The sequence below is a fragment of the Heloderma suspectum genome, chromosome 4 (assembly GCF_057233095.1).
Source record: "Heloderma suspectum isolate Gila_16-S chromosome 4, 16-S_ref, whole genome shotgun sequence".
Classification (NCBI taxonomy): Eukaryota; Metazoa; Chordata; class Lepidosauria; order Squamata; family Helodermatidae; genus Heloderma; species Heloderma suspectum.
Genome location: NC_139461.1, coordinates 80,333,479 through 80,358,963, shown reverse-complemented (window position 1 = coordinate 80,358,963; position 25,485 = coordinate 80,333,479). Strand labels below are relative to the sequence as shown.

The 25,485-nt window shown below is 43.1% G+C and overlaps 2 protein-coding genes across 2 annotated transcripts in view; one reads left to right on the top strand and one right to left on the bottom strand.

Moving 5' to 3' along the window:
* Positions 1-9,534, bottom strand: part of CLUL1 (clusterin like 1) — a 63,172-nt gene extending 53,638 nt beyond the window's left edge. The window contains exon 1 of the mRNA XM_084849751.1: positions 9,271-9,534. The gene's annotated coding sequence lies outside the window, so the exon portion shown is untranslated. The remainder of the gene's footprint in view (positions 1-9,270) is intronic.
* The window catches only part of COLEC12 (collectin subfamily member 12), a 143,392-nt gene continuing 126,968 nt past the window's right edge, over positions 9,062-25,485 (top strand). The window contains exon 1 of the mRNA XM_084849749.1: positions 9,062-9,547. Within this exon, the coding sequence (XP_084705875.1) occupies positions 9,541-9,547 (7 nt within the window). The 5' untranslated portion in view covers positions 9,062-9,540. The remainder of the gene's footprint in view (positions 9,548-25,485) is intronic.

Sequence of the window (25,485 nt, the reverse complement as noted above, 5' to 3'; positions counted from 1 at the left end):
AACGTGATAGGCTACATAAAGATTTATGTAGCCTATCATGGCTGGGTTTTAAAAAAAAAACAAAAAAAACCCACGTACACAAATGGCGGCAGCTACGGCCGCCGCCATTTGCGTTCCTTATTTTTGGCCGTCTTAGTCTACGTAAATATTTATGTAGACTATGATGGCGAAAATAAAGGGGAACGCAAATAGCGTAGCAGGCGCTATTTGCGTCCCTTTTTGATTCGCCGTTTTAGCCTATGTAAATATTTACGTAGGCTAAAAAGGTGAATCAAAAAGGGACACAAATAGCGCCCACTACGCTATTGGCGTTCCACTTTATTTTCGCCGTCATAGTCAACGTAAATATTTACGTAGACTAAGACGGCCAAAAATAAGGAACGCAAATGGCGGCGGCCGTAGCCGCCGCCATTTGCATACGTGGTTTGTTTTTTTTCCCCAGAGCCCTCCACAGCCGGAAATCTGGCTGCGGACGGCTGTGGCCTGAGCTGGGCCTGGCCGGCTGCTCCGCAGAGCTGCCGCAGAGCACAGCCAGCCGTGGAGGATTCCGGGGGGGAGGAATGGATTGCCTCCCCCCCCATCGAGGATTCCGGGGGGAGGGACGGAACGCCTCCCCCCCACCATCAACGTAATCCGCGGAAAGGTAAGTGACTTTCCTACATCCCTAGTGATTACACCTCCCTTCCCTTTCATCTCACATCGTGTGGAAGATTATGTAAAAGATTATGTGGGAGTGTACGTATGTGCATGCAAAGATATATCAACCCTGATCTTGAGACCCAAAGTACACCTGGAGGTCCCAGCAATAGCTTTCTCATTCACAACAATGTCAGGGAAGTTCTGTGCATAAAACATAGATACACATACAAAACTGTTCCTGACATTGCAGTATATGGGGTAATCTGCACACTCTAGATGAACACCTGCTACAGGTTTACTTTTCAACTGTAACTGTCTTATTCTGTGCATACTAAGCTACGGTATAGCACCAGCCAAGGCGGGGCAATAGTGTAGCTGAGCTGAGGCGTTCTCTCCCAGAGTTCTGGATTACTTGAGTTTCATTAAGGGATTTAGGGTTGTGGTGGTGCGTACTGACAAAAATGGGCATAGTTATACAAGAGACAGGGTCCCAATTTCCCTTATTGGCACGATGAATGGAATCTATGATGTATCTGGGATAGTTATTTCCCATGGGTCAGGGCAAATGTGATATATCTGTAATGGACATCTGATCTGCATAATCTGCACTGTAAACATCTGGAATTAACTGTTGCTGCAATGCTACCATCACAATGCTAACAGTCAGAAGAAGAGCAAATGCATCTTGCTATACCCACTACATAAGTGTCCTGAAAACTAGACCATTTCCATGTACCACCATGTCCTCATTTCCCCAACCAGAGTGACACATATTTTTCTTGTGTTTGTACTCAGGCATTTCTTTTCGTAACATACTAGTGTACAACTATTTCAAGATTCCTCTCCATTACCAGGCCAGAAATAGCCAGGTTCATCTAGGGCAGCCTTCCCCAACCCGGTGCCCTCTGGACTAGTTGAACTACAACTCCCATGATCCCCACCCAGTATGGCCAAGGCCAACACGGCCTAAAAGAAAACAAGGGCAAGGATATGGATTCAGTAGTATATATAAAGGTAGTTTATTTCACACACACACACACACACACACACCTTTTTTGTGTCTGCGCTTTTTGAAGCCTGTTCAGATTCCATCCCTCATCACTACTCCAAAATAATCAAAGCCAAAGAAGACCAGAAACACTTATTAAAGCAGTTATCATAGCCAGGAAAGCAAAACATCAAAGGCTTGGTAGTTTCATAAACAGTAATTTACATAAACTACAGAGGTGTTGATCAAAATGCTATATGATCAGTTTCATGTTTAAATGGTTTACAAAGCCATTGTATATTTTCTGGTTCCAAATTAGGAGAGAGTGGTGTGTTTCAACAATGACTTCTCTAGATTTAGTTACACCCACTTGCTGAAATTTGAGTCTTAATTAGGACAACTGGAATCCACAAAAGTCAAAATAGGAGTTTTCAATAACACATTGACTGTTCTTGCAGTGTTCTCATCATCGTGCTACTGTTACTTTCACACTACCCTCATTCCAGATTAGCTATGCCCCAAAATTGAGGTCCAATTGATTTAGATCACATTCTATAGTAGATGAAATGAACGATAATCTCTCTCAAATGTAAGGAGGCGAGTAATCCTATGGTGTCTGGGAGAGCATCCCAGGGAACACAGGATTTTGTTCAGGGTCCCCCTCCCAAGGCCACAGACATTGCTACAACCTTGGAAAGGGAACTCTTAAGTTCTAATCCCCCTCCCCTGCCCCTTTCCAGACACCGCGGAAATAACCTCGCCAGCTACATCCCAAATTCGCAAATGTAGCCTCAGAGGGAGAGAAAAGGGGGCTTTTTGGTGGGCAGTGAGGGGAGAGGAGAGAGGCCAGGATATGAGAAATCCTATGGCCTCTCCAACCCCAGCCAAGCCCCTGGCAGTGCACCATCTCTAGAAGGGCTCAGAGGCCCATCTAGGGGATAATTTCATAAAAGGAGGGCAGAGCGGTGAAAATCACCTCCACCACTCCTCCTACCCTGCCAGCAGAAGTCCAGTAGGGCACTGTATACTCAGAAGCCTTCAAGATCGGAGGCTTCCTTCTAAGGGGAGTGCAATCTAAACTATCTTGACAGCTTCCTCTGAAGATGCATGCAACTTTTGTACATGGTGTCACTTCTTAGGGAACCTTCTTTGGATCTTGTATTCTTTGGATTCCGCATTATTTTAGGCATGCTTAACCTGTGTTGGCTTGTGGGTTGGACATGTGTTGGATCTTTCCAATCATGCCTCTAGAATTTCACTAAGATTTAGAGAACTATCTTTGTGAGTATAAGGTGAACTGAATCAGCACATTGTCTGAATCTAACCTTAAAAACTTTGGGAGGAAATGAAATCTTCCGAGAATACTAATACACAGCACACACAACAGATTAGCAAACAGAATAACACTTAATCCACAAATTGTCTCCAGACTATTTCAGCCACTTAGCACAGGAGATGGAAGACAGTTTCTTGATGGTAAGAAGGGGGATGCCAGATACCAGGAACACACTATAGAAAAGAGTATCAGGCATATATGGAAAACAAACTAAGGGCATGCTGTTCTTTAGAATGACAATGGCCCAATGCATACATTACCAATCAATTGCTGGCAGTGGTAGTTGTCAAAAAGTTATTTCCTGAGGTCAGGTTCTGTATTGCAATAGTAACATATGTAAATCAACACACTAATAACACGGCTGTCCAGTTCATGTGGTCATATCCCATATCACTATGGAGCTCCATGTGGTGGAAAGATAACCCACGTAAGGTTGCAATCCTATGCATGTATAGACAGGAAAAGGTCCTACAATTCCCAACATGCCCCAGCCAGAATGGCTGGTTGGAGGAATGCTGGAAGTTGTGGGACTTTTTTTGTAACGTGAAATTGGGACTCAGTGACCTGGTTGACACACCACCACAGCCCACCATGGCTTATTAGCTATGGTGGGTTTCAGCATCCACAGGCGCCAGGATGGCAATCCAAGTGCCTGCCGCCATGACTTCTCATTATGTGTGAACCCAGTGAGGGCGGGCTGTTGGGGTGGTTGAGAAGCCACCCAGAACTGATGGGCTGTTTTAGGATTGAGGGTGGCTTGTCAACCACCCCCAAAACCCACCCTCTCCTGGTTTGCACCTAATGAGAAGCTATGGCACCCCCAAATATTCAAAATGGCTGCTGCCACTGCAACAAGAAGCCCCATGGGGAAATTCACCCATGGTGGCTTCTTGTTATGTGTGAATTGGGCCAGTGCTGACAGACAACCTAGTCAACAGTGCACTTAAACCAAAGTGGTTGTCATTAAGTTTATTTAGTCCCATTCACTGCAATGGGATGAAGGCTTCAATCCTATGTACACTTAGTTTCAATTTAGTGGGACTTACTTCTGACTAAAGCTGCATCAGATTGTGTTGTAAGGTTCCAAAATTATACGCACTAATTTAGGAGTAAGTCCCACTGAGTTTACTTACCTCCAAGTAAACTTACACAGGATTGGGCTGTACATTATCATGTTTTCTAGTTCAGTGTATTGCTTAGGTATCTGGGATCAGGAAGTAAGTCATCTTATGTTCAAGAATTTTGGCTTAACTGGGTTGTAGATCAGCCGGTTAACATTCTATAACCCCTTTTTGCTCATTCACCTTTAAGGTGTTCTTTATGGAATATAGACTGACATCATAAAATAATCAATATACTTAAAGAATTTAAACAGCTTTAATAAAAATAAAGCCTGTGTCTTCACACTCCCCCCCCCGCCTTTTTAAATAGACATTAAAAAGAGAAATACACAATTTAGCAATGTCTGGATTATTGTCTTCTAGTTTCCTATGAATCTAGGCAACTACAAATATTGACAATGAATACTTCATCTGAGGATATTTCAGATCTCTGGCAAACTGCTGCTCTGATGATCCATAGTAATGTAATTATTCATAAGCTGTATTAGTTTTTACACGAGTCCAGTTCTGACACATTTTAGCAAAAAAAAAAAAAGAGTTATTCCTCTTTCTCAGCTGCCATGATATAATTGGTTCTCCAACCTTAAAAAAAAAATTCTGTGCCTCCCATTCCCAGGAGTATCTAAAATGTTTTGAAAGGAGTATGTTTGTGCATTGTATAACGTTTAATATCCAGTAAAAGCTATAAAATATTGTAATGGATTTCCTTGCAATGTTTTGCAACTATCTGATCTTCAGTGTATTTTCTTCAAATTCTGTGTAACTTCCATCTGGAGAAGTCAAGTTTTTTATTTATTTCCAGGTAAGTCCCCACTCATCTCTCCAGTGCTGCATAGAGGGACAGTAAGCCACAAGTCTTTGCCATGGCCCTTGGGCAATCCAATTTTCCCCTTTGAAATTGCATATGCCCTATTGAGGCAGACTACAAAATGAAAGTTCCAAACTACATCTCAGTCTTCCAAGAAAGGGATCTTGGGGTTGTGGTGGATAAGTCAATGAAAATATAAATCTGCTGTTTGACTACTGTGAAAAAGGCAAATTCCATGTTGGGGGTCATTAGAAAAGGAATTGAAAATAAAACTGCCAATAGCATAATGCCTTTATACATATCTATGGTGTGACCACATCTGAAATATGGTGTACAGTTCTACTTACCACTGCACCTCAAAAGAGATACTGTAGAGCTAGAAGAGGCACAGAAACGGGCAACCAAAATGATCAAGGAGCTGGAGCACCTCCCCTATGAGGAAAGGTGACAGCATTTGGGGCTCTTTATCTTAGAAAAATCCTTGATTCTCCAGTACAGCATCTGAAGGCTCCCTATAAGAGCACCCCTGTCCCATTCTAGCAAACGTTTAGCTTCCAACTCCTCTTTCTCCTTCCCTGGGTACTTCTCCCTGCTCACAATGACAGGCTTTTCTGGTCCTGTGTTTCCAGCAATCCGTGTTTCTAGATTGCTAGAGTGATAACACCCTTATTCGCATCAGAGAAGCAAAGTAATACAATGTCAGAGAAGCGACTTTACACAACATCAGAGACGTGATTTAACGCAACATCAGAGAAGTGAAGTAATCAAACAACAGAGAAGTGCATAATCACAGAGGCTAGTTACTCCCACTGGCGAAAAGGAAGTGCAGCATGATTCTGAAGGCTCGAAAGAATTTAAAGCAGAGGGATGGGCACACAGCAGCTCAACAGCAGAAGAGGTGAATTAAGGAAAAACAATGGAGTAAAAGTACTCTGCAAAAATGCAGCTTCCCCACAGATAAACTCCAGGGTGGCTGTGGACTAGTCATGACATCATGTGTCACAAAGGACCTCCAAACAGTCCCAATCCACAGCAAATCACCCGTGAAGATAGGCCCCTGAATGCTCTTCACAATCCCATTTTGTTTTTACAACAGCAATCCAGAACGCACCTTATTTAGAAATTTTCATCAAAACTTGGCTGCATGCTGGACAGGTGATTTAAGTGTTTATATGTTGTTGCTGTGGCTATTGCCATAGGTGCTGCCTGACTAAGCTATTTATATTCAAGATTCCAATTTTTTAAGGGGACAGGGAGTAGAGAATAATGTGATGATGGGTTTCCTATCAGATTTCTCTGAGTAGTGTATCATGGCTACCAGAGTTGCTCCCGAGTCAATACCTGGCCAGAGCCATAGGGCCGCCCTGCATGCTTGAACAGCCCATTGTGGCTGTTTATGCCATGGCAGGCTGTGGTGTAGCGGGCAGCCAATAAGCCACAGTGGCTGTTTTGATCATGCCAACTGGATCACAGACTACATGGAAAAAGAAAAGAGTGACTGATGAGTGACCCTTTCTCTCTCTTCCTCTGCTCAGCTTATTTGGCAGGTTTCTCTCTGAGAAATGAGAGCCAGTGTGGTGTAGTGGCAAGAGTGTTGGACTAGGAGCTGGGAGATCGGGGTTCTAGTCCCCACTCAGCCATGGAAGCTCACTGGGTGACTTTGGGCCAGTCACACACTCTCAGCCCAACCCACCTCACAGGGTTGTTGTGAGAATAAAATGGAGAGGAGGAGGATAATGTAAGCTGCCTTGGGTTCCTTGCAAGAGGAAAAAAGGCGGGGTATAAATGCAATAAATAAATAAATAAATAAATAAAAGCTTATTTATTTGCTATGTAGAGGATTGACAAATAGTGCTCCAGAAGATGACATCATCATTCCTGTTGTCACAAAAAAGGTGGTGGCGCTCTGTTTCTCCCTGCCTGCCCCCCTTCCCAACTCCACTACCATTGAAGTTTATACTTAATAATGCTTTCCATCAACTTACCAGGAAGAGACATTAAGGGTGCAATCCTATGTATGTTTAGACAGAAAACGTCCTACAAGTCCTACAACTCCCAGCATCCCCCAGCCAGTATCCTAGATGGCCATAGGATAGGTCCCCTGCCCCGCCCCACCTCGTATGCAGTGCGGAACGGCCCTATGCTCATAAGAGGAGCGTGGAGTGGCAAAAACGGGCGTTCCTGGGGGTGGACCGGGGCAGGTGGAAGTGCCGTTCCGATATTTCCTATGTATCATCCTGCATCTGCCCCCGATCTGCCTTCCCGCAGCTAGACAGCCGAAATCAGCTGCCTAGCCGCGAATGCAGGGCGGCTGAAGCGTGGATGGGATGATCCTCTCCGCGCTGCTCCTGCCCTGCATTGGATAGGCAGTCGCCTCTGAGTTCAGAGGTGGCCACCTATCCTGATAGGATTGCGCCCTAAATTAACTAGCCTGTAATTTCCTGGATTCACCCTGGATCCCTTCTTAAAAATTAATGTTAGATTGGCTGCTTCCAGTTCTCTAGTGATGGCACTTATGGCAGCATATAGGGAGAAAACAACACTGACAGATGGAGGAACATGACTGGTGGCAGACAGGTGTTGAACCTAGTTTCTGTATCATCATGAGGCAACACGTAAGTCAGCAAAGAGGAGGTGAGTCATTCATGAGTAAGCATGTATAGGATTGGCCTTTGTAAATGATTAACTTAATTAAATCTTTCGAATTTATAAGCAGAGGCTGTTGTTCTAATAAGAGGGAATAGTACTTTGCTGGTTAAACTTTCAGTTGAACATGACAAGATTGTAGTCTACACTCAGCTTAAGATAAGCTTTGCAAGAAACTGATTGTCAGATTTAAAAGTACTGAATTTACAACCACACCAGATCAAGTTGTTGTAAACCATGCACAGGATTGTACTCTGCATCTCTTAACATAAGCTATGCATGAGGTGGTTGCCAGAATTAAAGGTTTAGAATTTAAAGTATACATCTTATTAAAGTTTGACATACTACTTCAATGTCACCACTCCGTGTGGGTGGATGGAGGCTAAGTTGTAAGCTAGCAAAATCTGTGACACTGTAGAACAGGTGTAGGCAACACTTCCACACCATGTAAGCAGTAAACACATTCTACAACAGAGGTAGGCAACCTGGTGCCCTCCAGATGTTTTGAACTACATCTCCCATCAGCCCCTGCCAACATGGCCAATGGTGATTACAGGAGATGTAGCACAAAACATCTGGAGGGCACCAGGTTGCCTACCTCTGTTGTAGAATGTGTTTACTGCTTACATGGTGTGGAAGTTAAGGCAGACATCTTAACTTACCGTTTCTATGTGTTTTTGGTGCAAGAGTGAATTGGTAAGTGCCTTAACTCATCTCTTAAATGGAAGGGTTTTAAAAAATCCTAAAACACCGTATTTTTATTGGAAGTGACGGTCATATCCTGCCCACCCAACACTCTATGCTGACCTCGACTAGAGGGAAGTTGTCCACCCACACTGTGGCACAAGCAGAACAGCACTGAACAAAGGTCTGGATCCAATCCAGGGTGCTTTTAGACAAGGCTTTTAACACGCCACCTCCCTGCCCCATTCACGGAATTTGGGGGGGGGGGCGGGGAAGGTGATCATGTCAACTTCCACTCCTAACCCTTCCCTGTTTTCCTACTCCTGTCTTTTTTCTTACCACAAAAAAATCTGTTAAAAAAGAAATGACAGAATAGCTGCACCATACTTTCTGATAGCGCTAGAAGCATTCCGTTTGGGAGAAGCACCTGCAATGGGTTTTAAAAGGTGCTGTGTTTTTAAAATTGAGGTGTTGCCTCGATCACAGTTAAAACAGCATTTAGTTCCTTCCGTGGAGATTATTCTTTGTTACGCGCAACTGTTCCCCACGTTGTTTTGTAATTAACAAGGGTTTACGCGCCTTGGGAAGCGACAAGCCTTTGACAGGCTTGAAACCAAGAGCTGGAACGCCCGAGCGCCTTCTCTTTTGTCCATCCTCAGAGAGGTTGGCCTGTGTGGAAGGAAAAGCCTCCACCTCGAGGTCTCTGCGCCAAACCACGCTTGCCTCCCACCAGCAGGCCTCCCTAGAAGCCCGCTGTCTGAGAGGAGTCAACCCCACGTCGAGAAGGGCGGGCGGCGGAGAGAGTCCAGGGGTTTTGCAGGACAGTCTGGAGGCTTTGGGGAGGCTGCGGTCGTAACAGCGAGGGAGCAGCCCTTCAAAGCGTCTCCTCCTCATTCAACCTTCGCCTGAGGGTTATTATTACGGACTCTTCCCTGCATCAGTTTACAGCCCAACTCGTGAAAGAGGCGGGGGAAACTGGCGCAGGGGGCTGGGGGGGAGAGGCGAACTGCCGGGGAGAACTGTGGAGCCAGCAGCTTTTTCTCCTTACCCAAACTGAGAGGAGGGGCAGGCGCCGCTGGTCGTGTGAGTTCAGGCCGGTCAGGAGAGTGTAAACTCCAAACTCTTTGAGGCAGCTGAGACAGCGAGAGAGAGAGAGAGAGCCAGAGAGAAAGAGAAGGGAGTTAGCCTATCCATCTACTGATCAAAAAGAAGCTTCGGGGCGGACAGCATGAAAATCCAATAAAGGAGTCCTGTGCAGCAGGAACAAACTTCTCCACAGCGTCTGAAACTTTCCTATGTGGCCGCCTTGTGTGCCAACATGAAAGGTAAGCAGGAGACAAGGCATGTGGCTGTTTCAGAAAGTATTTTGGAAAGGGTCTGAGTTGTTGTGAAGGAGCATGAGTCTTGTCAGCAGCGAACATGTGGTGCTTATTGTGGGAACAAACATTTTTGCAAGTGTGTGTAAAATTGAAGCAGTTCTTAGGTTTCCGCTCAGGTCCACTTATGATGAAAGCTGCCATTTGCTCTTAAGAAAAGTCCCGAGTTCAGCTTCTTGTAAGTTGTTTACAGGTCCCTTTCTCGGATTTTTGGACTGGAATAATCTGTCCAGGAGAGTGGAATTCTCACCCACACAACAGTTTTTGCTTTCCCTAGCACATATTTCTTGACCACCTATCTTTTTTTCCCCTGCCCCCCTTTTTTCCCTCCCCCTCCAGTTTTTCAAAGAGAGCCGTGGGGGCTGCCAGCATTTCGTGATGTTCTTACTGTTGCTTCTAGACATCTGGCAATGATTAGGTTCCAGTAGAGGCTTAACTGGCTTGTGAAATATATTTGGCATTTTTCTCCCCCCTCAAGATCCATAGATTGGAAAATATTTGGTCTTTGCATTGCATGTGCTAAAACCTAAAGTTTAAAGCCTGTCCCTTGCTTTCGAATCACACTTGGGCATGACTGCATTGGGTAGTCCTGTTAGGTCCCATAGCTGTGACCACCGAGTGCCACTTAAATCATTTAAATAAGCAAACGAATCTCCACCTTGGCATGGCTGTGGATGAATAAAAGAGATGTTAGTATTTTGCAATAGGCCTCTTGTTAATGAAATGTAAGAGCCTTGGAGTGAGTTCAGAGCACTGTACACCAGGGAATAAAGCATCAAAGAATGTTTTGGAATGTTTAGGAAGTAGTTGTGAGCTTGCAAGCATAGATTTTCTTTAGCCACAGAAATCTAAGTAGGTAGCAGAGAGAAAAATATATATGAAGGAATCTATGACTGGGTACCGAGCCTGTTGTTTGCAATGTGCTTTTTAGTTCTAGATGCCAAGAGGGCAATAAACATGGTGACAGTTGTTTCCAGAGACCAGTAAGAACACTATGTGATCATTGACTTAACTTGCCAGAGGGGCAGCCTATGGGGAAAAGTATTTTGTTTTACTGAGCCCACACACGTGTGAAAATAACTTTTGAATGTTGTCTGGTGGGGAGAACTGAACGCTGGAGGTTATTAGCAGTTAAAATGGTTTTATCTGTAGAGCCACCAGGACTCATATTTCTGATGTTGCGTGCAACTTCCAGAATTGATGTAGTGGCAATAGCAACTGGAAAGTTGTTATTGCTTTATATATAACTTGTGATGCTATTGTCTTAGAATGTGAGAATCAAGCCCACTGTGCAAGTTTCTTATTTGGGAATGAGGGCGAAAGGAGTGTTGCCCTAACACTCCTTATTCCAAATGTTAAAGTGTGCTGATACCAACAGGAAATTTTCATTGATTTATGCATTTGTGTATAATTTAGATCACATGGTGGTTTTCATGTGGTAAGTATGCAAACTGCCCTAACCAGTGACTAATACTATGTACACATGATAGCTTGCATAGGGTAAGCTGACACATGGTACAAGCTGCAGATAGTTGCAGCCATTATAGGAAAAGTACTGTTTTAATTTTTCCATAGGTGTTTAGTCTGGCTGTGGCATCTGTAGCCTGAGTTTATGCATGTTTGCTCAAAAGTAAGTCCCACTGAGTTCAATGTGACTTACTTCCAAGAAAGTGAACATAAGATAGTAGTTCTAGTGAGATGTTTCACCCCGATAAAGTTAATCAGTGGTATATTTCTTTGAAATACTGGAACTTTTAAACTCTACTAGTTGGGGTTCTGCTAAACTAGTAATGGTGATTCTGTTAATTAATTAATTTTTATTTATTTACAATATTTATATACCACTCCATATAAAAAGATTTTGGAGCAGTGAACAGCGAAGATAAAAGAATGAAAACCGTTAAAACATTTTGAAAAAGACAAGTTCCAGTAAGGCCGAATGTAATAAACAGCGGCTGGTCACTCAAGGAAGGCTTCTCGAAATAACAATGTCTTCAGAAGGCGCCAGAAGGAACACAACATTGGCACCTACCTGACCTCCAAAGGCAGGGAGTTCCACAGGAAGGGGGCCACCACACTGAAGGCTCTTTTCCTGGTGGACTCTAGCCGGGCCATAGGTCCATGTGGAACCACCAGGAACGTGCCCTCTGATGACCTCAGTGACTGGGCAGGTTGGTAAGGAAGCAGGTGCTCTCTCAGGTATCCTGGTCCCAAGTTGTTAAGGGCTTTGTACACTACTACTAATAACTTAAACCTGGCCCAGTAGCAAATAGGCACCCAGTGCCGTTTCCTCAGCAAAGGATTTGCACCCTGAAAAGGGGCAGCTCCTGACAGCAGCCGAGCTGCTATTTCTGTACTAGCTCCAGCTTCCGGATCAACCTCAAGGGCTTGAGTTGACTAATGCCTGTACCACCGTGGTCAAGTTATCCCTGTCCAGGAAAGGCCATAGCTGGTGAACCAGCCGAAGCTGGTAAAAGGCACTCGGAGCTGCTGCAGCCATTTGGGCCTCCAGCAACAGTGATGGATCTAGGAGTACCCCCAGACTATGAACCTCATCTTTCAGAGGGAGTGCAACCCCATCCAGAACAGGCAGTGAGCCTATCTCCTGGACTCAGGAACCACTCACCCACAGGGCTTGCATCTTGCCAGGATTCAATTCAGTCTATTGGCCCTCATCCAGCCTATTACTGATTCTAGGCACTGATTCAGGACTTGCACAGCCTCTCCTGATTCAGATGTCACAGGGAGATAGAGCTGCGTGTCATCAGCACGTTGATGGCATTTAGCTCCAAATCCCTTTAATGAAGGATTGTTGTTGTTCAGTCGTTCAGTCGTGTCCGACTCTTCGTGACCCCATGGACCATAGCACGCCAGGCCTTCCTGTCCTGCGCTCTCTCCCGGAGCGTGCTCAAGTTCATATTCATTGCATCCGTGATGCTATCTAGCCATCTCATCCTCTGCCGTCCCCTTCTCCTTTTGCCTTCAGTCTTTCCCAGCATCAGGGTCTTTTCCAGGGAGTTTTCTCTTCGCATTAGGTGGCCAAAATATTGGAGCTTCAGCTTCATTATCTGTCCTTCCAATGAGCACTCAGGGTTGATTTCCTTTAGGATGGACTGATTTGACCTCCTTGCAGTCCAGGGCACTCGTAAGAGTCTTCTCCAGCACCACAGTTGGAAAGCATCAATTCTTCGGCGCTCAGCCTTCCTTATAGTCCAGCTCTCACAGCCATACATTACTACTGGGAAAACCGTAGCTTTGATTAGACGGACCTTTGTTGGCAAGGTGATGTCTCTGCTTCTTACTATGCTGTCTAGGTTGGCCATAGCTTTCCTCCCAAGGAGCAAGCGTCTTTTAATTTCATGGCTACAGTCACCGTCTGCGGTGATCTTGGAGCCCAAGAAAGTAAAATCTGTCACTGCTTCCATTTCTTCCCCTTCTATATGCCAGGAAGTGATGGGGCCAGATGCCATGATCTTAGTTTTTTTAATGTTGAGTTTCAAACCAGCTTTTAAACTCTCCTCTTTCACCCTCAACAAGAGGCTCTTGAGATCCTCTTGAAATCTATTCCTCACCTCCACTGTATATTCATCAGGGATATGATTTAGGTCATACCTGAACGGTTTAGTGGTTTTCCTGACGTTCTTCAATTTAAGACGAAATTTTGCAAGAAGCAGCTCATGATCTGAGCCACAGTCAGCTCCAGGTCTTGTTTTGACTGACTGTATGGAGCTTCTCCATCTTTGGCTGCAAAGGACATAATCAATCTGATTTCGATATTGACCATCTGGTGACGTCCATGTGTAGAGTCGCCTCTTGTGCTGTTGGAAAAGAGTGTTTGCTAAGATCAGCATGTTCTCTTGGCAAAACTCTATTAGCCTTTGTCCTGCTTCATTTTGTACACCAAGGCCATGCCTGCCTGTTATCCCGGTGATTTCTTGACTTCCTACTTTAACATTCCAATCCCCTATGATGAAGAGGACATCTTTTTTTGGTGTTAGTTCTAGAAGGTGTTGTAGGTCTTCATAGAACCGATCAACCTCAGCTTCTTCGGCCTCAGTGGTTGGGGCATAGACTTGAATTACTGTGATGTTGAATGGTTTGCCTTAGAATGATCTCAGTACGAATCCATCATTTTTAAGATTGTACCCCAGTACTGCTTTTCCCACCCTTTTGTTGACTATGAGTGCTACTCCATTTCTTCTAAGGGATTCTTGCCCACAATAGTAGATATGATGGTCACCTGAATTAAATTCGCCCATGCCTGTCCATTTTAGTTCGCTGATTCCCAAGATGTCGATGTTCAATCTTGCCATCTCATGTTTGACCACCTCCAGCTTACCTTGATTCATTGATCTGACATTCCAGGTTCCTAAACAATATTGTTCTTTACAGCATCGGATTTTCTTTTCACCACCAGACACATCCACAGCTGAGTGTCCTTTCGGCTTTGGCCCAGCCGCTTCACTCTTTCTGGCGCTACTTGGAAATACCCTCTGCTCTTCCCCAGTAGCATATTGGACACCTTCCGACCTGAGGGGCTCATCTTCCGGCGTCATATCTTTTAGCCTTGTGATACGTTCCATGGGGTTTTCTTGGCAAGAATACTGGAGTGGGTTGCCATTTCCTTCTCCAGTGGACCACATTTTGTCAGAACTCTCTGCCATGACCTGTCCGTCTTGGGTGGCCCTGCACGGCATAGCTTATGGCTTCACTGAGTTACGCAAGCCCCTTCGCCACAACAAGGCAGTGATCCATGAAGGGGGGAAGCCACACTACATGATGGTCAATCTGTGACAAGTTTTTTGGAGTCACCACAAGATAAATATTATTTGTGAAATGTACATTGCTTTTATATTCTGCAGACATCTGTCATCTGAAAAAGGTCACCACATCATCATATTCACATGACCAAGAAGATTGAATCTTCCTTTGGTCACTATTAAAAGTATTGTACACAAGTATTCCACTGCATTTTTCCTGCGTAAGCTCAATTTCTTTGCCAAATTCCAACTTCCTCCTGAGCTATTTTCAAGTAAGGCTGACTTTAAAAAAAGCAAAAGGCGAGAAGATTTTTCTTATGAGTGAAAAGCATATCATTTTCACTCTCCTTGACTTCTGAAGTATTCCTCAGAGTTCTTTCCTGGATTGAAGCCAAGAGTCAAATAGCCATTCCCTTAGGTGAAAAAAGCCCAGAATATAGCGATTTGCAAACTGTTATCAACTGGAAACCAAGAATTATGATGGAAATTATCCAGAAACCTGAGTCCAATTGTATCTATCCCAAAGACTTGTTAATGGACTATTCGAGCAGGTACTGTAAAGATATGATGTAATGAAGAATGCATTCTCAAGTGTGCTAGCTAAAATAGAATAGCAGGAAAAATAGGTGTTCTGATATTTCTTAGAAGAAAATGAGAAAATAATTGTGATTCTCTGGGAATAGACTTAGGGTGCTTCTGGAGGAGGCTTTTATTGTGCAGTTGCCCTGCCTGTTGCACAGAATTTTGCAGGGAGTCCAAACAACATCATCTTCAATTTGTAACCCACCTGGGTTTTCACACCATCATTTTTCTTTCCAGAAAAAAATCTATTAAGGAGGAAAACATGGAATAGTTGCATAATGCCTTTTGTTTGGTGCTGCTAGGAGCCCTCCATTTAGAAGAAGCACCTTTACACATTCAAATCCAACAATCACATGTGGGGAGATCCTCAACTCATGTCTTCTTTTTCATTGAAATGAAGCTGTATCTCTGGAATGCACATTTCTTTGCGAATGTGAAGATACCCCACGGGAGTAAATGGGAAAACTCCCCCCACTCCACCCCCCTGCCTCAGCATATCCCTGTGCTCATTAGAGCATGCACAGATAGCTGGATCAGAACAATTAAGTTGGAAATGATTGTACAAGTCATCTGTTCCACTTCTGTGATGCAAAACAGAATATAAGGATAGGCAACCTGATGCCCTTCAGATGTTTTGGACTACAACTCCCACGATGGGCCATACTGGCAGTGGCTTATGGGAGTTGTAGTCTAAAAGGTCTGGAGGGTGTCAGGTTGCCTACCTCGTATCTGCTTAAACATTCCTTCAGAACTTCCAAGGAAATATTTCACATGATCCTTAGGAATCTTGTTCTTTTACTAACCTGCTGTGTCAGTTAAGTTTCCCCCCTCACTTAGCCTAAATTTACTTTCCCATAATTAAATCCATTACTCCAGCCTTCCCCATATGGATGCACCCCAGATGTTTTGGACTACATCTTCCAGCATTCCTGATCATGGGCCATGCATATGGAGGGCATCAGATTGGGGAAAGCTGCGTTACTCCTAGACATATTTTCAGGGACTATGTTAATCAGTTGTGTTCTCTCTTTTGCGTTATTTTTCAAAATATTTGGATACTGTTACATTAACTTTTAAACTTGGGTGCTAACTTGCCACCCAATCCATGGTTGCTCTTTCTACGCCTAGCAACATAATGGTAGGAATGCAAAAGCTTTATTAAGCATGAAGTCATTAAAAAAGCATAAAACTAGCACCAAAGCCACCTTACTAACCCTGGAAGCTGTTACTAGCAACCAAACTACCTTAGAATAAGCACACATCCACATATTCTTGGGTGGGTTCTAAACAGTTACAAACCCCCACTCCCCGCCGCATATAGTCTATGCATGAAACATAATAGAAAACTGCAACATAGATGCAGTTGCTCTAAGGACTGGTGAGATGTAATTTGCTGAAAGGGTAATCAGAATGAAAGAATCTTAGATTGAAATCAGGATTGGTTCACAGAGGTTCAGGGTACATGCAAATATCGTATTCCTCCAGGCCAAGTATTCCATTAAGATCAGTAGCAATGGAAACTCTTCTCACTTGTCAACCTAACTGCCTTAAAAGGCGGGCAAGTACAAAGAAAAGGGCCTCTTCTGCAGTGGTCCCATGCCTCTGGAATGGATTGGTATCTGGGGTCCACCAAACCCAACATTATAGGCTTTTATGAAATCTCTGAAGACTTGTCTGTTTTCTTTAGCCTTTTCGTCATTGTGTTTTATTGGACCGTTTTAGGCTTTTAGCTGCAATTGTGCATTAGATTTTAGTATTGTCTTGACTGGATGTTTGTTATTATTGCTGGTATTTATTGATGTTATTAATTCGTTTCATTCATTTATTATATTTCTATACTGCCGTATAGCCAAAGCTCTCTAGGTGGTTCACAAAAATTAAAAACATTAAAATGCATTATATACAGTATAAAACCATTCACATAATTACATACACCAAATAGCACACACAACAAAAACATATATCTAAAACACTTCAAAACAATCAGCCAGAGACAATAAAAAAGACTCCTTATATACTGGCAAATGCCTGACAGAAGAGGGTAGTTTTAACCTGGTGCCAAAAAAGTGTCAATGTTGGCGCCCTGCGGGCCTTGTCAGGGAGATTATTCCATAAATGGGGGGCCACCACCAGAAAGGCCCTCTGCCTTGTTGCAACCTTACGAGCCTCCCTTGGAGGAGGCTCCCAGAGGAGGGCCTTAGATGCAGACAGTAGTGTACGGGTCAATTCATTCCTGGAGAGGTGTTCCATCAGATGCTATGGTGTCGAGCCGTGAAGGGTTTTATAGGTCAAAACCAGCACTTTCAATTGGGCTCGGAAGCATATAGGCAGCCAGTGCAAGCAGGCCAGAATCTGTCTAATATGTTTGGACCTTTTGGTCCCCGTTATAAGTCTGGCTGCTGCATTTTGCACAAACTGCAGCTTCTGAACCATCTTCAAAGGCAGCCACACTGCCTTTGCTGTTTTATTATGGTATGTGATTTTATTGTATAAGCTTCCTTGGGAAGGCTTTTGCTTATAAAGATGATGTAGAAATATTTTAAATAACTAATACTAGGGAATGGGGATGAGAAGGGGATGTGTGCAAACTGAGACTTGCTGCCTCTCATGCTTGTTTCAGGAAGTAATATTTGATCAGACCCCAAATGTCAAGATCTTTCCCTAAGTTCAACTTTTCTACCATCCCATTTTTGTATTGTAGGTCTTCTCAATATTTTCTGATTCATGGAATCCACATGTCATCTTTGCTCATATCTGGGCCTGTCTCCTTAGGTCAGAGTGAGCAGACTTCAGTTTACTGAATTTAGTGCTAACACCAGTATGCGTACTTCCCTTTTCCCCAGTTATTTCCACCTATATTTGCTCACGTGGAGGAATACATCTTTGAAAAGGCTCCTCCATTATTCATATAATTGACTTCATTTTATTTCCATAATTTGTTGTTTATTTGTTCAGTCACTTCTGACTCTTTGTGACTTCGTGGACCAGCCCACACCAGAGCTTCCTGTCGGCCGTCGCCACCCCCAGCTACCCCAAGGTCGAGTCCGTCACCTCCACAATATCATCCATCCATCTTGCCCTTGGTCGGCCCCTCTTCCTTTTGCCTTCCACTTTCCCTAGCATCAGCATCTTCTCCAGGGTATCCTGTCTTCTCATTATGTGGCCAAAGTACTTCAGTTTTGCCTTTAAGATCATTCCCTCAAGTGAGCAGTCTGGCTTCATTTCCTGGAGTATGGACTGGTTTGATCTTCTTGCAGTCCAAGGCACTCTCAGAATTTTCCTGCAGCACCACAGTTCAAAAGCATCTATCTTCCTTCGCTCAGCCTTCCTTATGGTCCAGCTCTCGCAGCCATAGGTTACTACGGGGAATACCATTGCTTTAACTATGCGGACCTTTGTTGTCAGTGAGATGTCTCTGCTCTTAACTATTTTGTCAAGATTTGTCATTGCTGTCCTCCCAAGAAGTAAACGTCTTCTGATTTCCTGGCTGCAGTCAGCGTCTGCAGTAATCTTTGCGCCTAGAAAGACAAAGTCTGTCACTGCCTCCACGTTTTCTCCCTCTATTTGCCAGTTATCAGTCAAGCTGGTTGCCATAATCTTGGTTTTTTTGAGGTTTAACTGCAACCCAGCTTTTGCACTTTCTTCTTTCACCTTCATCATAAGGTTCCTCAACTCCTCCTCGCTTTCAGCCATCAGAGTGGTATCATCTGCATATCGGAGATGGTTAATGTTTCTTCCAGCGATTTTAACTCCAGCCTTGGATTCATCAAGCCCAGCACGTTGCATGATGTGTTCTGCGTACAGGTTGATTAGGTAGGGTGAGACTATACAACCCTGCCGTACTCCTTTCCCAATCTTAAACCAGTCCGTTGATCCGTGGTCTGTTCTTACCGTTGCTACTTGGTCGTTATACAGATTCCTCAGGAGGCAGACAGGATGACTTGGTATCCCCATACCACCAAGAACTTGCCACAATGTGTTATGATCCACACAGTCAAAGGCTTTAGAATAGTCAATAAAACAGAAATAGTTGTTTTTCTGAAACTCCCTGGCTTTCTCCATTATCCAACGGATATTGGCAATTTGGTCTCTAGTTCCTCTGCCAGCTTGTACATCTGGCAATCCTCGTTCCATGAATTGCTGGAGTCTACCTTGCAAGATCTTGAGCATTACCTTACTGGCATGTGAAATAAGTGCCACTGTTTGATATTTTGAACATTCTTTGGTGCTTCCCTTTTTTGGTATGGGGATCTAAATTGATTTTTTCCAATCTCTTGGCCATTCTTGTGTTTTCCAAATTTGCTGGCATATGGCATGCATCACCTCGACAGCATCATCTTGCAAGATTTTAAACAGTTCAGCTGGGATACCGTCATCTCCTGCTGCCTTGTTATTAGCAGTGCTTCTTAAGGCCCATTCAACCTCCCTCTTCAGGATGTCTGGCTCTAGCTCATTGACCACACCATCAAATCTATCCCCAATATTATTATCCTTCCTCTACAGATCTTCCATATATTTTTGCCACATTTTCTTGATCTCTTCTGCTTCTGTTAGGTCCTTGCCATCTTTGTTTTTGATCATACCCATTTTTGCCTGGAATTTACCTCCGATGTTTCTAATTTTCTGGAAGAGGTCTCTTGTCTTTCCTATTCTATTCTCTTCTTCCGCTTCCGCGCATTGCTTGTTTAAAAATAATTCCTTATCTCTTCTGGCTAACCTCTGGAATTTTGCATTTAATTGGGCATATCTCCCCCTGTCACTGTTGCCTTTTGCTTTCCTTCTTTCTTGGGCTGCTTCCAGTGTCTCAGCAGACAGCCATCTTGCCTTCTTGGTTTTCTTTTTCTTTGGGACTTTTTTGTTGCCGCTTCCTGAACAATGTTGCGAACTTCTTTCCATAGTTCTTCCGGGAACCTATCTACTAAATCTAGTCCCTTAAATCTATTCTTCACCTCCACTGCATATTCATGAGGAATATTAGTGAGCTCATGTCTAACTGATCTGTGGGTCTTCCCTATTCTCTTTAATCTGATTCTAAATTGTGCAATAAGAAGTTCATGATCTGAACTACAGTCAGCTCCAGGTCTTGTTTTTACCAACTGCATAGATGTCCGCCACCTTTGGCTACAAAGGATGTAGTCAATCCGATTTCAGTGTTGACCATCTGGTGAAGTCCATGTATAAAGCCGTCTCTTAGGTTGTTGGAAGAGAGTGTTTGTTATGCACAGTGAGTTGTCTTGGCAAAATTCTATCAGCCTATGTCCTGCTTCATTTTGTTCTCCCAGACCATGCTTGCCTGTAATTCCAGGTGTCGTTTGACTACCCACCTTAGCATTCCAGTCTCCTGTAATGAAAATAACATCTTTTTTTGGCGTACTATCCAGTAGGTGCTGCAGATCCTCATAGAACTGATCTACTTCTGCTTCTTCAGCATCTGTGGTTGGGGCATATATTTGGATCACTGTGATGTTAAATGGCTTACCCTGAATTCAAACTGAGATCATTTTTTTTCATTTTTTGGATTGTATCCAAGCACTGCTTTAGCCACTTTATTATTAATTATGAAGGCTACTCCATTTCTTCTGTGGTCCTCTTGTCCACAGTAGTAGATCTGGTGGCCATTTGATGTGAAGTGGCCCATTCCAGTCCATTTCAGTTCACTGACACCCAAAATGTCTATATTGAATCTTGACATCTCCCCAATAACCACATCCAATTTGCCCTGGCTCATAGATCTTACATTCCAGGTTCCTATGGTCTGTTGATCTTTAGAACATCGGATTCGTCGTTCACCACCAGCACCATCAGCTGCTAGCCATCCTTTCAGCTTTGAGCTAGCTGTGTCATCACATCTGGGGGCTAGTTGAACTTATCCTCTGTTCCTCCCCAGTAGCATTTTGACCATCTTCCAACCTGGGAGTCCCATCTTCCGATGGTATACTGACATATCTCTGGTTGTACTGATCCATTTAGTTTTCATGGCAAGAATACTGGGGTGCATTGCCATTTCCTTCCCCAGGGATCGTATTTAGTCTGACCTCTCTGCCATGACCTTCCCGTCTTGGGTGTCCCTTCATGATTTAGCTGATGATGTCATTGAGGTGCTCAAGCTCCAGCACCATGACAAGGTAATGATCTCCTTTGCTGGAGATTTCCATAATTACTATACCTCTGAACATGTCACAGAAGGAATGTCAAGTTGAGGTCCCAATACCTGATATCAGACCATTTTCTCCTGTTGTTTTATTTGGTCTTTATTAATTGCTTATAATAACCAGCTAATTCATGTCACTTGCTGGGAAGCCTAGCTCATATTTCTGAAGATTTCTTGGGAGAAAATCATGTGATTGATTTGTTCTAAACCCAGTAGTTTAAAGCCTTGATGAATGATTCTACTGTATTTGCAAAATACTTGCCTCGCAGGTTGCAATTTGTTTTATGCCATTGCTGCTGCTTTGATTTTGTCTTGGCTCCATAGTGCTATATCAATATACCCAACCTTTATGACCTACATAGTAGTGTTGCCCTCTGGTGTTTTAGATATGATGGATGGTCTGTGTAGAAGGTTAGGGTTCTTTATCACATATTTCACAGCAACCTATGCTGAAGTGTCCTGAGGTGTCTCACATTGTGCAGTTGCCTCTGGAGTAATCCCTTTGAAAGCAATAGGATTACTATTGTAAAAGTAATTTGAGGATTGTTTGATTAAAGTGAATAATATGGGTGATTATGCAGACAATTACATGAAGAAATAATACATCCACACTCATAAGAATTCTAGGGAATGATGGTGTGAATCCCAACAAAACTCTTCAGAAAGTATGTGCGATGTGAATAAATATGAGTCTTGCCACCAGAATTTACAACAACCATAATCTGGGTTGAATATTGTGATTCCATCACGTTTGAATTCAGATCCAAAAATTCTGGCAGCCATACTTAAATTCCACCTTGTTTTTTGTTGGGGCAGTAGAGGAGGGGGATAATCCTGCTCTCAGGATACATTTAGGGCCAAACTAGTTGTTGTTGTTCAGTCATTCTGTCACTAAATAGGTCACTTGAAGTTGTGTCTTTTTAAAAATAATTAATAGCCACCACAAAGGGGGAGGGGCTGATTTAGGGTTTTAACCCTTTCCTCCCCCACCATGATCTCAATGAAAATCAGCTCCCTGCTGGTGCTATTAGCCCCAGGTGTCAATGAAAGTTTCCCTCCTGGGGCTAATAGCAGCCACAGTAATAGATTGTGGCTGCTATTAGCAGCCATCCCCACCCCACCATACCACAGTCCCAATGAAAATTGGAGCCCTTTGTGGTTGTTCCTAACTATAACATTATTAAAGATGCAGCTTAGAGTGTTACATTCAATATCAGCTTCAGTTTGGCCCTTGCATGAATCAACACTGTCAGTCAGACTTTATGGTCCAAAGCTATGACAATATTTTAAACATAGTCAAAGCTATATATCAAAAAAGCAATACAGATAGGAATGAATATTATGCATTTTCTCAATATCCTCATTTCCATTATATTTCCACACTGTTGCATCAAACTTTGCAGTAACAGTATAATCCTATGTATGTCTACTCAGAAGTAAATCCTATTGAGTTCAATGGGACTTACCCCAGGGTTGTGTTTAGGATTCCGGCCTGAATCATTTTAAATCTTCAGAACATTAATGTGCAAGAATGTCAAAATGTCTACTGCAAACTTAACACTGCAGAGGATGCAGTGGATGTAATGCAACCATAACTGAAATGCATATGCAGAAATGTCCAGGGCATTTAAATGAAACAAATAATTGTTAATATGGAAGGAGTGGCCACCTAAATGGAACTGGCTGAAATTCAAACAGCAGAGATTTAAATCTGCTTCTCAGGGCTGGGAAATCCAACCAGTAAATGGATTTCCTCAGTAGATTGCATACATGCCTAGTAATCAGCCAAGGTGTTGTTGTTTTTAAATCATTATTATGGCTTTGAGTATCCAATGCAGCATCTTTCAGTAAGGCTCAAATGTGCTGTACATCCAGATTTTGGGGTGGGATGTTCCTGTATGTCAGCTATTCAAATTCCGATTCAAATTCCTCATTATTAAGAAGTTGCACAGGTTTGGTAGGGAAGTGGTCTGTTTGTTTCAAAATAACGTTTACTATAAAGGGGTCATGCTGAGTTTCAGAATCTACTCCGAGAGAGAGAGAGAGAGAGAGAGAGAGAAATGGTCAAATGCCAACAGCAGTCAGTGGTGGTTGCAGTTATATCGTTAAGGACCACAGTTGCTTTTAATGTTTCTTACATTTTGAATACTTTTTACTAAAGGCATGTTTGGATTATTATTTATGTTTACCATGACATGCACTGCAGCTCCCTCTTATGTGTGCCAAGAATTACATTAATAAAACTTAACAGTAAGGATGTAACAGTCCCGTTGAAATCACACTGAGGTCCAAAAAATGCATGGATTTGACAGGCTGCCAGAAAAAGAAAAGGCTGAAACCTATATGGGTAAGACAAGTTTGGCCTCAACCTCCAATTTTCTCACTTGGGATCAGTGAGTCACACATAGCCACATGTACTATTTAAGAATATAACACCAAAGCAAAAATGATGACATTTTTCTCTACAGATTTTTATGGTATTACTTGCAAATTTGTTTTAAGTGGAAACAAATTAACTAACCTTCCTCAAGACATCCCTTATGAATGCCTACTCCTATGAAATACTGAGCCATAATTTAATTAGGGAGGCATAGGGTATGTGTGATCCTGTTGCTCTTGTTCGATATCTTAGTGGCTTTTGATACCATTGTCCATGGTGTCTTTCTGGACCAGCTCAGGGGTTGGGAGTTGGGTGAATTGTATTGTAGTAGTTGTGCTGCTACGTTCAGAGTCATTTCCAGAGAGTGGAAAAATACTGTTTCTCAGACCCTTGGCAATTGGGCTATGGGGTGCTACAGGGTACCATCTCATTCCCAAGTTCTTGTTTTTAGTATATTAAACCCTAAACAACCTGGGACCTGATTACCTTAGAAACTACCTTCACCCCTATAGACTCATTTAATCTTTGAGGTCATCTGGTGAGGCCCTCCAGGTAGTTCCACATATTTTTGAGGTCTGCTCCTCAGTTGTTTGGAGCAGAACATTTAGAATAAAGGTGCCCACTATGTTGAATAATCTTTCTCCTAAGATTAGACATCTGCCAACACCTTTTATTTGTAAGCAGATGATGAAAACCCATCTGTTTAGACAAGCCTTCCTGGGTAGTGTTGCTTTCCATCTTATGTAGATATGATATATTCTATGGATTGGTCTTTCTTTTTATGTTTTTATGATTTTTGTAAACCACTTTGAAATCTTTAGATGTAAGTAGTGTATAAATATAAATAAATAAACTAGCTATGCCTCCCTTGAGAAATAATTACTGCTAGAATTAACCCTTGGTAAATGTTGATTACTCTTTGGTTACTCATCATAAAATCTGAAGAATAACCAAAACTTACAGTTAGATATGTTGAAAGTGTGAGGATTGCCAGCACCAGATTAAAGAACTTGGAACTCCATACTGAATCATACTTTAGTATCTTAAATTCTGCCAGCATATATATATGTCAAGTGCCGTACTTAATTTTTAACACTACAGGTACCGTAAAGGAAGGCGGGACCCCTTGGCTCTATTAGCCCCCTTTGATCCGCTGCCACCACCTCTCCGAGCTGTTTCTGCCAGCCCCAAGAGGACTCCCCAACTTCCTCCCCACCTTGTGAAGGAGACAGTACCCACTGAATTTAGCACTGATCCAGGAAGAAATAGCAGCAATAGTTTGAGGTAGATATTTATTTACAAATAAAGGTTGAGGGAATAGGACGAGAAACCAAAGTACGATTTCGAATTCCCACAACTAACAATTCCCTGTTTGGAAACCCAACATAGAATAAAACAATAAAAGACTACCTGGCCTAGTCTACTCACACTTCATGGTAGGATCCTTTGTCAATGCCTGCATTCGAACACCTCCCACTTGGACCGAATGAAACCAAAGGACAAAGAATTATGGCTTCTTGTCTCTTTTATCTAATTCCCTGCCCAGCTTCTAGTTCTTTCATCCCCCTTCCCTTCCCTCAAGGAGGATGAGCTGGGTTTTTCACACCTCTCCAGCTGTGCTGGCCCTTTGGCAGGCTAAGCTGGTTTACGACCTTGAGTTCTGATAAGGCCTCTGGCCTGGCGCTTTCAGTCCTGGCATGGCCCACATTTCCTCCCCCCTCCCGCCCCCAGGTGGCATAAACTGTAAATCTTCCTGCAGGATCCTACTCCTTCCTACCGTAAAACACTAAATGCACAACCTAAAATACGAGCCAAAGTTAACCCTTTCCCACCATATCTTTGGCCTCGTGAGGCCTTCTTGACAGGTACCAGGGCTCCAGCTTGCATGGAAGCCATTCCTTCTAGTCTGAAATCCCTTATCTCAGTCCTGCTTGTAATTTTTCCATGGTAAGGAGAAAGTATGCTGCATACACATGCTCATAGTCCCCTCTTCATGTTAAGCAACATTTTCCAT